Genomic DNA, 13,446 nt, shown 5'->3' with positions numbered 1-13,446 from the left:
TTATTCCTGATGGATGACCATTTCACCTCCAATTTAAGAAGCAGCTTAACTTCTGAGCATCATTTCTTCACTTGGGAAGCGGGGGTAATGATATAGACAAAACAGATACACACACATCGCCTTTACAGAGGGTCTGTAGTGTAGCTGTCTTAATTCTGATTAAGGCCAGATTTTAATACTGAAACCAGATAACAGCTAACATTTATATTACCCTAAATATGTTGGGAACTATCCTAAGCACTTTTTGTATGTTAACTCATATAATTCTAATAACAATCCTATGAAATAGGCACTATTTTCCTCACTTTACAAATGGGGAAACCAAGGTGTAGAGGTTAAATAACTTGCCCAAGGTCACAAGTAAGTTGTAGCGGAACAGGGATTCGAACGTAGGCAAGTCCACCATCCTCTGCTACTATTCAGATGAGCAGATGGTAATATCACTCCACTGGCAAAATTAAGAGGTCCTCCATTCCACCTCTGCTTAGATGTGGGCCAGAAGCCAGATTCACTTATAAAACAAATCCACTAACCTAAATTTTGGGCATTTCAAAGTCTCAAAAATGAGAATTGCAAAGCAATTATTGAAATAGTTAAGAGACAGTCCTCACTTTAATCTCTAATTCCAAGGATGGTGATGTCCATTTTCTTGCAGCAGATTGAGTCTAATGAATAATGTGCATTTTCCTAACGCTCAATACTTTAAAAAGTCACTTTCACATGTCTTAATTTTCACACACCCAAACCAACAGCTTACTAGGTGTCTGACTCAGGCAGGTACTTGTTGCGCTTCCCATGGAATTATAGGTAGATTTTTTCCCCCATTACTTTCTGTCCAGAAATGAAATGCACTCAAAAATCCCTGAGAGACAATATTTTAAGAAATAAGCACTTCAGACTCCATTCACTGCAGTCTGGTGCTGTGTCACCTTTCAAGTTTCTTAAGGCATAGCAGCTTACTACTGGAAGACGGGACAAACAGCCAAGTCGGTGTTAAGAGTTTCCAAATCAACACAGCCACTTACCAGAACGTGGGCAGCCACCGCTTCTCCTGCGATGTCGCGTGTCATGCTCCAAGGTCCTGTGGTTTGTTTCTGTCAATCTGTCATGTTGTAAAACATTTTGATTCAAAGAAATTTTTGCTTTCATTAGCTAATTACATAGAATACACTGCCAAGAAAGATGTACATTGCTGGGGTTGTATTTTATAACTGGATAAGTGACTTAAAAAAAAATCACTATACACAGTCAACCAGAGGCAAAAATAAACCTTCGTTTCTTCCTTACAGATAGGTAAGCTCTTGCATTTTCTTAGCACAGTCTAAGCAGAATTCTAACCACACTCAAGTGCATGCTCAACATGTAACTATGGTTTATGGTATTTTCAGCTACTGCATTTAAAAGTGTATCTTGTAAACAGTAAAATCAAGCAATTATTTCAGATCTGCAGTGTTTAGATTTAGAAATGATTACAAGTACTGAAAAAAACCATGGATTAAAATACAGTATTTATTTTTTCTCACCTAAAAAACACATAACCCAGAATTAAGATATACATAACTTCTCAAATTTATACCTAATAAAAATTTGAATATTTATACAATTTCTACAGAAACATACAGTGTATCAAAATCTGCATAAATCAAATTTATAAAATGTATAGAAATGCATAGTGATTTTATCCACTTACAAAGCAAGGATATGGGAATTATTTCCAAAGCAGCCTACAGTAGAAAATAGTCATTATGGCAGCAGCTTTCTGATGTTTCTCATGTTTGGTAAGGTTTCTGATTTCAATATAGAGAATCATTTTCATAGAGTAGCTGAATGAATTGCACAAAATACCCATTTAAAATTCATATGCACAGTTTATATACCACCTCTGTTAGGCCTATCTATGCATAGTTAAGAAGGTAATAATCCATTCAACAAGGAAAATGGAGCCTATTTGCAAACATGTAAGTTACCAATTCTCTTGGGCCTTTTTTTATAGTTGATTTATTTTGCAATATATAAGCATATTAATGTATTCTTTTTTAAACATCTCTAGAGATGAATGAAAGCTAAAATGGTTGATCACAAATCAGTAGCAAAATACAAATTGACAATTCAAAATTATAAATAAAACTGTTTAGGATGTTTAACTTTGACTCTCCAAATTCTAAGAACTAAGCTTAGAAGAAACATTGGTAGGCTTTTCTTTTGAACAAACTGGAGGTTTTTTCCTTTTCTTTTTTAAACTTTAAAAATATTTCCCTCTGGCAGTAGTTCAGGAATTCTTTCCATTGTAATGATGTCACGATGGCAGGATCAAAAATGCTTCATTTACTCGCCATTCTCCACCTCATCGTTTCTTTTTCTTGTTTGCATTCAATGTAACATTTTAATCTTTGGGGCAGTAAAGGACTGTTATTTAAAAATTAAAATCTAACTGATCACTTGCAATATTTGGTTTTCCTATAGTAGGTACTATCAATACATTTTTAAATCCAAGTAAGCCTTCTTTTTCTGGAAAAACGCTAATAGAAATATGCTTCCTAAAGAAATTTAGAGACACTACGAAACTAACACCTAACCTAACAGAAAGGAGTTTGTTAATGAACTGTATTTTTAATAGTCTTTAAAAAAATTTTTAAATGTGCAGGGAATTTCATTTGGGTGAAAATATAAATGAAACCTCCATTCACTCTTGGCTTCCTAAATTGCACAGCTTAGGTTATAGTGCACAGGAGTTTTGTAAGGCTTAATCTAACAAGGGCTTGGAAATTCTTACCTCAGTCAGAATAAACCTGATGTGTTTACAGTGGTGTTTCATTGTTTTTGTTACCCCCATTTCAAGGTTTCAAAACGGACAGATGCTGTCAGATTTGTGTCTGTTTTTTGGTTGTGTAGGTTTTTTTGACTTTGGTGTTTTTTTTGAAGTGACAAGATCACTTCACTTTAGAGAATCTTGAACACCCATGGTTTGCGAGTTGTCCTACCCCGCCAGGGTGGCAGCACTATTTATAGTTTTTATAGTGACAGGCACTGGGGAAAAGTCCCAAATGTAACTGGACTATTTTTCTCTAGTTGGTAGAGACCCCTTTGCTGTCACAGGAGCTGGCATCAGCAGAGGGCACTGGGAATGCCGGCAAGTAAGGAAGTTAACACCATACAATCTTCAAACCCTATAGAATAGCTTTGGGATGTTCCATATTGTCATTTCCTTTTTTAAGTCATACAATAACTCAATTTCAAAGCAAATGGTAGCCATTCTGAGTAGTAAAAGTATTTCCCATAGAGGTGACAATTTGATCACAACTATCTTATAAATTTATCAAAAGCTCTTGAAATATATACTGAGAAATGAAAAGAGGCACTAAATGTGTGGAAATTCACCTTTCAGAAAAGCAGCATGACTGTGAAGGAAGGCCACGTTGGCTAAAAACCTGTGGCAGTGCTTCAAAAAGATGTGAAATTAAATAAAGACACAACAGGTTGATCATCACCAAGTGACATATGAAAGTCTGGTTAACCCAACCTTTCTTCAAGTGTGTTTAAAAAAAAAAAAAATCAAACTGCCATTCAGACCCCTGAGTGTAATCCCAAAGATGAGCACAAGGCTTTTAACTCTCTTCTAAATGAAACAGAGCTAAATGCACAAATGACCAACATCATCTTACAACTGAACAAATAAAAGATGTAAACATCTACAAAGTTTAAGGTAAAAGCAGTTTTGTAAACAGTAACTGCAGATGATAATGTTATTGTAAAATCACAGTTTTTCAGTGTCCTTCCAAGCGATCAGGAGGTTCTGGGTTTAGCTGTACAGAGTCAATAGATGCAGCAGGTGTCAGGCGGTTCTCAGTCCTGTGTGAATTCACGTGTCAGTAGGTAGGTTCCTGGTTTCTTTTTATTCTCCCTAAATGCTATGGATGTTATTTATTTCCCAATTCTGAGTCATTTTACTGGAGTCGCAATTGGAGAGGAACACTTGATGGAGGACGTCGGAACGATCCAAGCACTTCCCTGAAGGGATGTGAGTAAATTTGTGCAGGTTCTGGAAAACACAGGAGACAGAAGCCTTACATTTGTACTTCTTTGATACCGTTCGCATTAGAAGAAGTCATTACCTGGCTCTCGTAAGAAGGTAACTTGAAGCAAATTAACCTCAGACTTGGGATTTCACTTGACTAGGAATCCCTTTTATTGTTAAGTCATAATGTAGTGCCGGCACCTCAGATTCAACGAATACGAACCTAAGCTCGGTGCCTGCCCTCCGGCCCCTCCTGCCGTCCCCGTCCCGGCTCCTGCCCGCAGCGGCCTCCCGCCCAGGCCTTGGCGCCACCTTCCTGCGCCCTGGGCGGGGCAGTCACCGAGGACCCGCATCCGCAAAGCCCCCCTTCCACCCCGGCGAATGCCCTGGGGTTGCCCTCAGCGTCTGCTGCGGGCTTCCCGGGTGCGGCCCAGGGCTTCGCAGAGTGTGGTCCTCCTCGGCCCAAGACTGGGTCTGTAAGGGCAAAACTATTTTCATAATAACACGAACACCCCATTTGCCTTTCTCATTGTAGCTGCATTCAAAACGTGCAAAAAAGCACGGTGGGTGGAGTGCTGGGGCCTCCGAGTAAATCAAGCAGACACAAAACTGCCGGTGGTCACATTCCTCGTGGAGACATCCTCACAGTTAAAAAAGAAAATGCCACTCTTACATAAGCATGTCCTGAATGAAGCAATGAAACTTACTGATATTTTATTAAATCTTGACCCTTGCGCATAGTTTTTAAAACATCTGGAGATGAAATGGAAGTGCACACACAGGCACTCTGTGCGCTGACGGGTGATGGCGTCTTCAATGGCTTGGGGCCCCCTCGCTGCCCTCCCCACGGGCTGCCACCCTGGCGGGGTAGGGCAACTCGCAAACCATGGGTGTTCAAGATTCTCTAAAGTGAAGTGATCTTGTCACTTCAAAAAAAACACCAAAGTCAAAAAAACCTACACAACCAAAAAACAGACACAAATCTGACAGCATCTGTTGCCACTGATAAAATCTGAGTTTTCAAGCAAAAATTTGAGTTTTGAAAAATTTGTTTTCACTGCCACTAATGTGACAGCTTCACTATACTTCAAAGACTTTTCTGACGAAGAAATCAGTAGTTGTACTTGTTATTTTCTGACATTATATATAAAATGAAATGTGTCAACATTTGGAAGATCTACACAACATGGTGGGCCAGTATTTTCCAAACGCAATGCATGATGTTATAAAAGCTTAGAAGAATTATAGGCCCATTCAAAACATAAGACAGACCAATAGATTTAATGTAACAAAGGACTCAATCTGATAAGGTTTCAGATTCTACATTGCAAGGAACTTTTAATAAACTACCACCGATCAAGGTGTGGTGTAGCATCAAAGAACAGCCACAATTACCTGAAAAGGGCATTAAATTGCCCCCTTTCTTCTAACTGCATAGACGTATGTGAGGTTGGATTTTCTTCATATTTTCCAACTAAAATAACAGTGCACATCAAACTGAATGTAGAAGCAGTATGAGAATCCAGCTTCTATAAGCCAGACATTAAATGGATTTGCCAGACTATAAAACCATGCCATTCCTACTACTTTTCTGGAAAAAATAGTAATTTTTCATTAAGTGTTATCTATATTAACATGTAATAGGGTCATTCTTGTTACTTTTACATGAATACTTAAATACTTAAAAAACTACTCAGACTTAATTTCCAAATCAGGAAAGATTTCTATCTATACCCTATATACAAAAAAATTTACCTGGGAGGAGTCTCCATAATTTTTTTAAGCGTAAAGAGCATCTAGAGGCCAGAAAGCTTGCGAGCTGCTGATTAAGCCCATCTACTTGCTGATCGGTCCACACTTCACAATGTGGCCAGAATTATTTTCCTACAATTATCCATTGTTTCCTATCACTGCTCCTCAAAAATGTCGACCATTCTCTACCACCTACAAATGAAGTTCAATGTTCTTGCATACGGAGAACAATTTGGAGGCACCGACGAAACTAGAATCGCCCGCACACTTTCATGCCGTGCCTTCGATTGCCCGGTTTTCTTATCCGCCCTGAAAAGCCTTTGTGCACCTCAAGACCTGGTACAACGATACTTCCTACATGAAACTCACCAGAGGGGATTCCTCCTATAATCTCTCTTGCTGTCCTATGGCATTTGCTTATTTTTATTTCTGCATTTTCTTTCCTTCTTTGCCATTACAGTATGATGCGTCTTAGCTATTTTTCGAAGTTCCCTACATCATTGGGCCCCAGGGAATACTGAAGTAATGCCTGGTGCATGAATACGTATTCAGTGCTGTGTCCTTTAAAACATCTAAAATATGTACATTCCATTTTTTAAGCCATTATTGCTTGATGGTCGTTTCTGGTCTGTGAGCCTTCTTTTACTGTTTTACTAAGAGTGTTCTCACTGATGCCTATCCCTTATTGCTATTATTCATCTTTCTTTGTGGAAATAAATGGGTTTATGTATATCTTCCCCTTCCTAACTTGTCATAAGAAAAAAAATCAGCAACTGACACATACTTACTACCTCCTAGTTATTATCTATGAATGACGAAAAGCAGGAATATTAAACTGGGTCGTAACATCACGACAGAGCAGACAAGTGCTTACATGACAGATAGGCTATGATAACAAAAACCAGATGAGTAAGTGAAACTGAGGGGTGTCAGGTTCCTTCAATATGGGGCAGCTTTCCCAACTTTGTGTTAATTGACTTCAGTCAAGTCTAGATAGACTTTGAAAATTATACATAAATTCTGCAGTATGGAATCCTCAACTGGGCGCAGAAGTTTGAATATTCACAGCTGAGACAGAAACACTGCTCCTGCAGCGTGAAGTGAATAATCTAGTACGACCTTTAAATAAGCAATGGGCAGCAGTATTCAAACAACAAAACGAAGTTGTCAAGGCCCTGGAGTTTTGAGTGTTATTTGTCTGTCTCTGTCTCCACCTGCTGGGCAACGTGAAATACAAACGCAATACTTGTTCCTTTTTTTACATACGTAAAATTTTACTTTAATGAATGACTCATTTAGATGTAAAAAATCAGATTTGGTCTTAGAATAAGGGTGATGACTGTCTCCAAGAACAGATTTCCCTGTGTCACTGAAACTGGCAGGGGGTCTCATGGACATCTTGTGACCTTGTTACACGCCACACCAGGGGATAAAAGTGATGCTTCTTTATGGGGCCGTGAGTCACTCGGTGCTCAAGTGAGAGGCGGAAATGCAGACCAATCTGAATGCAGATTTTAAGTCATACATCTAAATTCCACGTGGCCGGTGTTAAAAAAGAAAAAAACAGCATATGATATTAAGTAAGGAGTTGAAATACAAAATACCTTGAAGTACTGCCACTCCTTGAATTCATTTAGATTGCAGTGTGTGATCATGATCTTTGACCCATCAGGCCCCTTCGTCAAACACTGGTCGTACTGCATGAGTTGATTAGCTTCATTGATTCGGAAAAGCTATTAAAACAAAAAGACATTAAAAAATAACAGAGGCACCTTTCTGCTAATATACACTTTAAAAAGAAAGAAACTTAACTCCTCTAAAGTCGATGACTATCTTATTTTTCTATAGTTTTTCTGTAATTCAAAATTGTAGGTCCAAAGACAGGAACTATATTCATTTTGATGGTAGTGAAGACCCCTAATAACTCTGTAAGGATTATACAATGTTCTCTAGGCTCTGAGACACAGACTGGGTCATGAAGACGTATTTACTATGTACCAACAATGGTAGCCAATGCATAAGTGGAAACAGACATGATCATGTTTCAAGATCTAAATTAGAGACAAGAAAAGCACTCACAAAAGGCAATAAGAAAACATATTAGTGAAATAAACCTTACTGGCAGTAACATCCCAGATTTTTGGGGGAAAATATAGAATACTGAACAATATTTGCAAATAAAATTGTTAGGAAGCTAGGCTACATGGCCATATACTTACCCAAGAATGTATTCTAGTCTCGTACATTAGACACATTCCAGATTCTGGTTGCTTACGTAAAAATCAGTACTGCTCCCCCTCACCTAAGTAGGTGCTAAGTAAATTTTAGCATTTTCAGTTTTTTACAGAATGCTTTATTTTATCAAAAGAAAATTACCAGATTGAAGTGCACAGTAACCCTGGTAGCTCTCAATGCAGACCGGTCGGAACACAGAAGTGCACTTACCTGATTCCCTCCCATCCTGTGGCAGGGTCCCAGTTCAACAAAGCCTCCGTTCGTCTTTCCCATGCTATCAATGCAGTAAACAGTTTCAAAGCCTCTGATCTAAAAAAAAAAAAAATGAACACAGAACCAAAGAGCAGGAAACAGTTTAGTTTTTAATAAGCTCTGGTGTCCAAGGAAAACTCCCATGTGCAGTATTACAGTTGGCAGGGGCAACCTGGGCATGATGCCCAGTTGTTACCACGCTGTCAGTCTTTGAGGGGTTTGCAGTACGCTGGTCATCTCTGAAATCACTTATGGTCTTGAGGTCAACACTGGAAGGAGCCCATTGCAACTAAGGACACTGGCCTAGAGATTTTGATGCAATACCCCCGAAGACAAAATAAAAGGGTATCATTCCGTACAGTTCAGATTCATGGTGGTCCGTGTGAATGAGAAGCAAGTAAAGTTACCTTTACTCTACAGGGTGTAACAGTCACTGGCCCTGGATGTCTAAACCAGAAGCGAATTTGTAAAGTGACTGTCTTGAACAGCTGTGTGACACTTTTTGTAGCTGTCTCCAGGGCTCTGGGAAAAAAGGTTATATAGCAAAGAGGCCAGGCGGTGGGACTGTTCACTGACCAAGGACAACAGAGGTGAGAAGCAAACACGGGTTTCTGTCTTTACAATGAAGGTTTTGTTTAAGAATAACCTTTTTCCTTTTTGGAAAGATATTTATAGTACCTCAATTATAAATGACTACAGTATTTAGATAAAATGCTGTATTCATTCAGTAGGTCGACAAACACTGAGTGAGGAGCTATGATGATCAGAGCTCTAGAAGATACCAAGAGAAGAAAGCCATGGCCCAGGACCCTTGTGTCTGCAGGGAGGTTAGGAGGTGATCACCTGTCAGGGTGGACGGAGGAGCCTCTTGCCCCACCCAGAGGAACTCTTTTAACTGGCAGGGGTTTGCCCTGGGATGTGCAGGGATGCTGGGAAGTGTAAGGTGCAGAGGCCAGAATGGGGACAGATCAATCTGAGAAGTTCAGGGGTGAGGCTGGAGAGGCAAGACTGAAAATGCCATCTATTCATTCACTGGCGCCTTTATTTCTTCACCAAGTATTAAGTGAGGGCTGTGCCAGCACGTTGAGGCTCTGGCTCACCAGGGAGCAGAACAGATGAAGGTCCTTGCCCCTGCGAGCTTACCGGTGGGGAAGGGAAGACAGAAGAGAAAAACCTCACAGATGTGTTAGGAAGTGGTAAGTGCCTTGGAGAAAAGAGGACACAGGCAGGCTGGGGAGGCAGCCAGGACTAGCTGGGGGGCAAGCAGGCGGAGCTCAGAGTGGGGTGGCACGCAGACCTGAGGGATCCGAGTCGGCTACACCTGTGGGGCTGACTGCTGTCTGCGGGAGGCACCCTGGCAGGGGGTGGGGACAGCAGGAGCTGGGGGACTGAGAGGCCACCAGGGAGGGCCAGCAGGTCGGTGGGGGCTCGGCTGCCTTCACTCCCAGGAAGGGTATGACCTGAGTCCCAGCAGGAAAGTCGCTGCCTGCTGGGTCTAGGACAGGCTGCAGGAAGCACAGTGGGTCTCAGGAGGGATGCGTGGCTCAGAGCGCAGGACACAGGGGGCAGGCTCAGGAACCGGGGGGTCAGTGTGAGAGAAGCGGACTGAAGCCAGTGGCATGGACGCGGGAGGGGAGCAGAGCGTGGTGTGAGGACGCTGGGTCTGAAAGACTCCCAGGTGGCATGTCAACCAGGCAGCTGAGGGCCTGTCTGGACGCTGGGGGAGAGGTTTGGGCTGAAGATAGAGATTTGAGAGCCATCCACATGTCCTCGGTTTTAAAGCCATGCAACAGGGCACGAGCACCCAGAGAACTCGGCTGGGAAGGTGCCGCACGGACGGTGTCCTGGGAGACTGAGGGGGAAGGGAGGGGCGGTCCCATCTCCCAGGCTGCGGCACTTACACACAGAGGACGGGGTGGAAACCAGAGGTGCAGAGAGAGCGTCAGTGTCGGCGTCTCCTAGTCCCAAACTCTGAAGCTGGGATGGAACCCTAGGGACGGGTGCCCTCCCCTCTCCTCTGTAATTCCTCCCCGCGTGATCTCATTCGGTCCCATGGAACAGTCCACCTGCTGAAGGCTCCGCGTGCCCTATGCCTCTTCTCTGGGCTGCAGTATCGCCTGCCACCTACCCGAGGGCTCTCCTGGGTGCCTGAGGGTGCCTTCACCCGCCCGCAACACCGACAGAAAGCCTGCTGGCCCCAGCCCTTCCTGCCCGTCCCCTCGGCCAACTTCCCCCCTCAGCTGCCACCTAATCACACTCCAGGGAAGAACCGATCTAGACCTCCCGGACCATGTCCTGGACCAGCCCGTCGGTGACCTGCCTCCCGAGGAACTGTGCACCTCAAGTCTGTTTTCATCTCTCCATGTCCACTTCCGACAGCCTAGACTGAGCCGTCCCACTTCTCACCAGAACTACCCTGCAGGTTTCCTAACTGGTGTCCTTGTTTCGACTCTAAATCCTCCTTCCCAGCACCATGATCAAAAACAAACACGGGTGATGGGACTTGGCTGACGCCTCCAAACACACACTTTGAGATCTGAAAATCAGCAGATACTCACTTCTCCCCAGTCGACGTTCTTGGGCGGCAGAGGGTAGTGTGAGGTGACATCGTAAGCGATTTCTTCCATGAACCATTTGAAACTTTTGCAGTTGTGATCTTCTCGGAACTTTTTTAGCTCAGATATGTCCCCATAGGGTAATGCCTTCGATTCAGGACGGCTGGCATAGAAATAATCTTTATACTCATCCCACCAAACCTCTACAACTCTAACATAATTCTGTGAAAAAGAGAATTAGTATCATTATGAAAAATAAGAAATATTTGTAATGTCACAAACAGTCTATCTTAGACACTGACCTGTCACCTACCAATAATGCCTGATATTTAATTAAACAACAAATACCAAGTGATCTAATGACTCTAATATATCAATTGCCAAGGATAAAAATGTCGTGCATGTTCAACTAGAAACTGCTGGACACCGAGTCCAGTATCGCTTAGCTGCAGGACCATTTGTTCTAGGATAGTATGTTCTATCCTGCTTCCAGTGGAAGAAATCGAAGCTCAGAGAGTTTATGGGAGAGTTTACTTGTTTGGGATGGAGAGGACCGAGGGGCCCTGCGGAAGGGCGCTGGAGGGCTCAGTCTTGAAGGAGTGGTTAGCTAGGTGGGAATGGTATTCAGAGCAAAGAGCGACGCAGATGATGCATGACAAGTCACAGTGCACCTGGGCCTGGAGAGCAGCTTACTGTGACTGGCACACAGGCCTAAGTTTCTTTTCATTCTACAATGAGAAGTATCCTTCTTATCTTACAGTGTATTGTGAAAACTGAGAAGTTAATCTATGTAAAGCATTAGATTTGTGTCTGGTACACACTAAGCACTCAAAAAGTGTTAGCTATTCTTTCTTATTAAAGGATTTTGAATTGTATCCCTTAACTGAAAGCAGGTAACAGACATCAGAGTTAATTTCCAGGGGGTCACACTGGTATTAGCATAAGACGGGCAGGAGAGGGTGGAATCTGCACACAGAGAGCTAAGAGGGAGGTGACTTAACAGCCAGTCGAGATGTGAGGACCTGCCTAAAGCACGGAAAGGGACAGGAATGGGGCAGAGCCACCAGGGCTGGTCCAGGAAGGTGGACGAGGAGGACGACCCCTGAGTTTCATTCATGGGCAAACAGAGCTGCTTTTAAGAAAAAGTTCCATAAGTTCAGCTTTGACATGAAGTTTGAAATATTTGAGCATCACCTAAAAAGATAATTCTAGAAGAAAAGTGACTATGAAGGGCTGAAGTCAGAGGAGACGAGTGGGCTGGATGAACAGCATGGGCCACTGGCGCAGCCCGGGCAGAAGGCGATGATGGCACAGCTGGAGAAGAGAGAGTGCCCGTGCACGGGTGGCACTGCTGAATGGTGAACGGCACGTTTACTGGGGAGTTTCTACACCACCAGCCACTTAGCTGCTCTTCTCTTCCTCTCTTCCTTCTTGAACCAACCTAACTTTTCATTAATTCTTCATGGTCACAGGCCCGACTCCGAGGGCTGGTTCTTTTCTACAAACCAGCCAGGCCTGCTGATAATGTGATGCGATCTTAGCTTTGTCGCGGATATTTCAACCCTGCCCCTGTTGTAACTGGGGCTCCACTCGGCCATTCCTAAGGGAATTCGGATGGTTGAGAAGCTATGGCAACTCTCACAGCCTCGCTGTCTCAGCCTCCGGTGCCTGCTCCTCACTCGCGAACTGCCTGCAGGTGCACCTGCTGCCAGTAGCAAGCCTCCTCCTGCTTTTGGCTTGCTTCAGGACTCCAGCAAGCGAAGGGCATCAGGGTCAAATGCCACTAGAACCCAGGAGAGCGACCCAACCAGAGAAGCTTCCAAGCAGCTCGTCGGGGTGGGAGGTCCCAGTCCTCCTTGCGGGGGGCCACCTGGCTTCTTTGGGGAGCTTTCCTGGTTTGTCCTTGGTTTAAGGGACAAAAGATACTACCTTTTTGTAATGTTAAGAAATTTGACTTTGTTCACTGCACAAATTCCTAATATGGCTATTTTTTAAAACCAACGAGAATATTTTACATGTGGGAATAACAGGAGCTTATATTTTCCTTTCCACTACTTTCCTACAGCGTCAGCTCTTTCTGAATATGCGATGTCTTCACGGAGAACATTCAATACAGGCGTCTTCATCAGAATGGGAGGCAGAGAATCATCGTAAGAAACAGTAAGTTCCACGAGAAAGTGTAATCGAAGGACAAGCGGGAACCAGCATGACTGCGTAAAAGACCGACCCTGTTCCTGCGCCATCCATGTGGCGCATAAACGGTGGTTCCTTTGCTTTCTCCCCTTTTAGCCAAGGACTCACCTTTAGGGTTGGAGAAGACCCTACATAAATGGGTGGGGGATTCCCTTGCCAGCCCTCGAGACGGTAGATGTGTCCTACACGAGAACAGGGGACAAACAGCAATTTGCCACCACACTGCCAGATCTGTCAAGAGAAAGCACATGGATGTGGTTTCACATGCCCAAATGAATTACAGTTGAAAATCCATCCTCTAAATGTAAATCTAACCCTAAATTAGATACAGTGTCTAGGGGGAATTCATAAACTCAACATCCTAAAATGATTTGTTTTTCCCACTCATGTAACAAAAAGTAACATGGGTGCCGTTACCTGCTGCCCGGGGCTCCTCCTGTGCGC

The 13,446-nt window shown here is 43.1% G+C and overlaps 1 protein-coding gene across 5 annotated transcripts in view; it reads right to left on the bottom strand.

Annotated features, from left to right (window-relative positions):
• Positions 1 to 1,489: 1,489 nt before the first annotated feature.
• The window catches only part of GALNT7 (polypeptide N-acetylgalactosaminyltransferase 7), a 100,215-nt gene continuing 88,258 nt past the window's right edge, over positions 1,490 to 13,446 (bottom strand). For all 5 annotated transcript variants that reach the window (XM_036889151.2, XM_036889149.2, XM_036889153.2 and 2 more), the window contains 5 exons: positions 13,111 to 13,233; positions 10,813 to 11,031; positions 8,213 to 8,311; positions 7,372 to 7,500; positions 1,490 to 4,039 (listed from right to left, as the gene is read on the bottom strand). In XM_036889151.2, the coding sequence (XP_036745046.1) occupies positions 3,902 to 4,039; positions 7,372 to 7,500; positions 8,213 to 8,311; positions 10,813 to 11,031; positions 13,111 to 13,233 (708 nt within the window). In that variant the 3' untranslated portion in view covers positions 1,490 to 3,901. The remainder of the gene's footprint in view (positions 4,040 to 7,371; positions 7,501 to 8,212; positions 8,312 to 10,812; positions 11,032 to 13,110; positions 13,234 to 13,446) is intronic.

This window comes from Manis pentadactyla, chromosome 1 (genome assembly GCF_030020395.1).
Source record: "Manis pentadactyla isolate mManPen7 chromosome 1, mManPen7.hap1, whole genome shotgun sequence".
Taxonomy (NCBI): Eukaryota; Metazoa; Chordata; class Mammalia; order Pholidota; family Manidae; genus Manis; species Manis pentadactyla.
The sequence above is the reverse complement of the archived record's forward strand: the minus strand, read 5'-3'. Positions and strand labels throughout refer to the sequence as shown.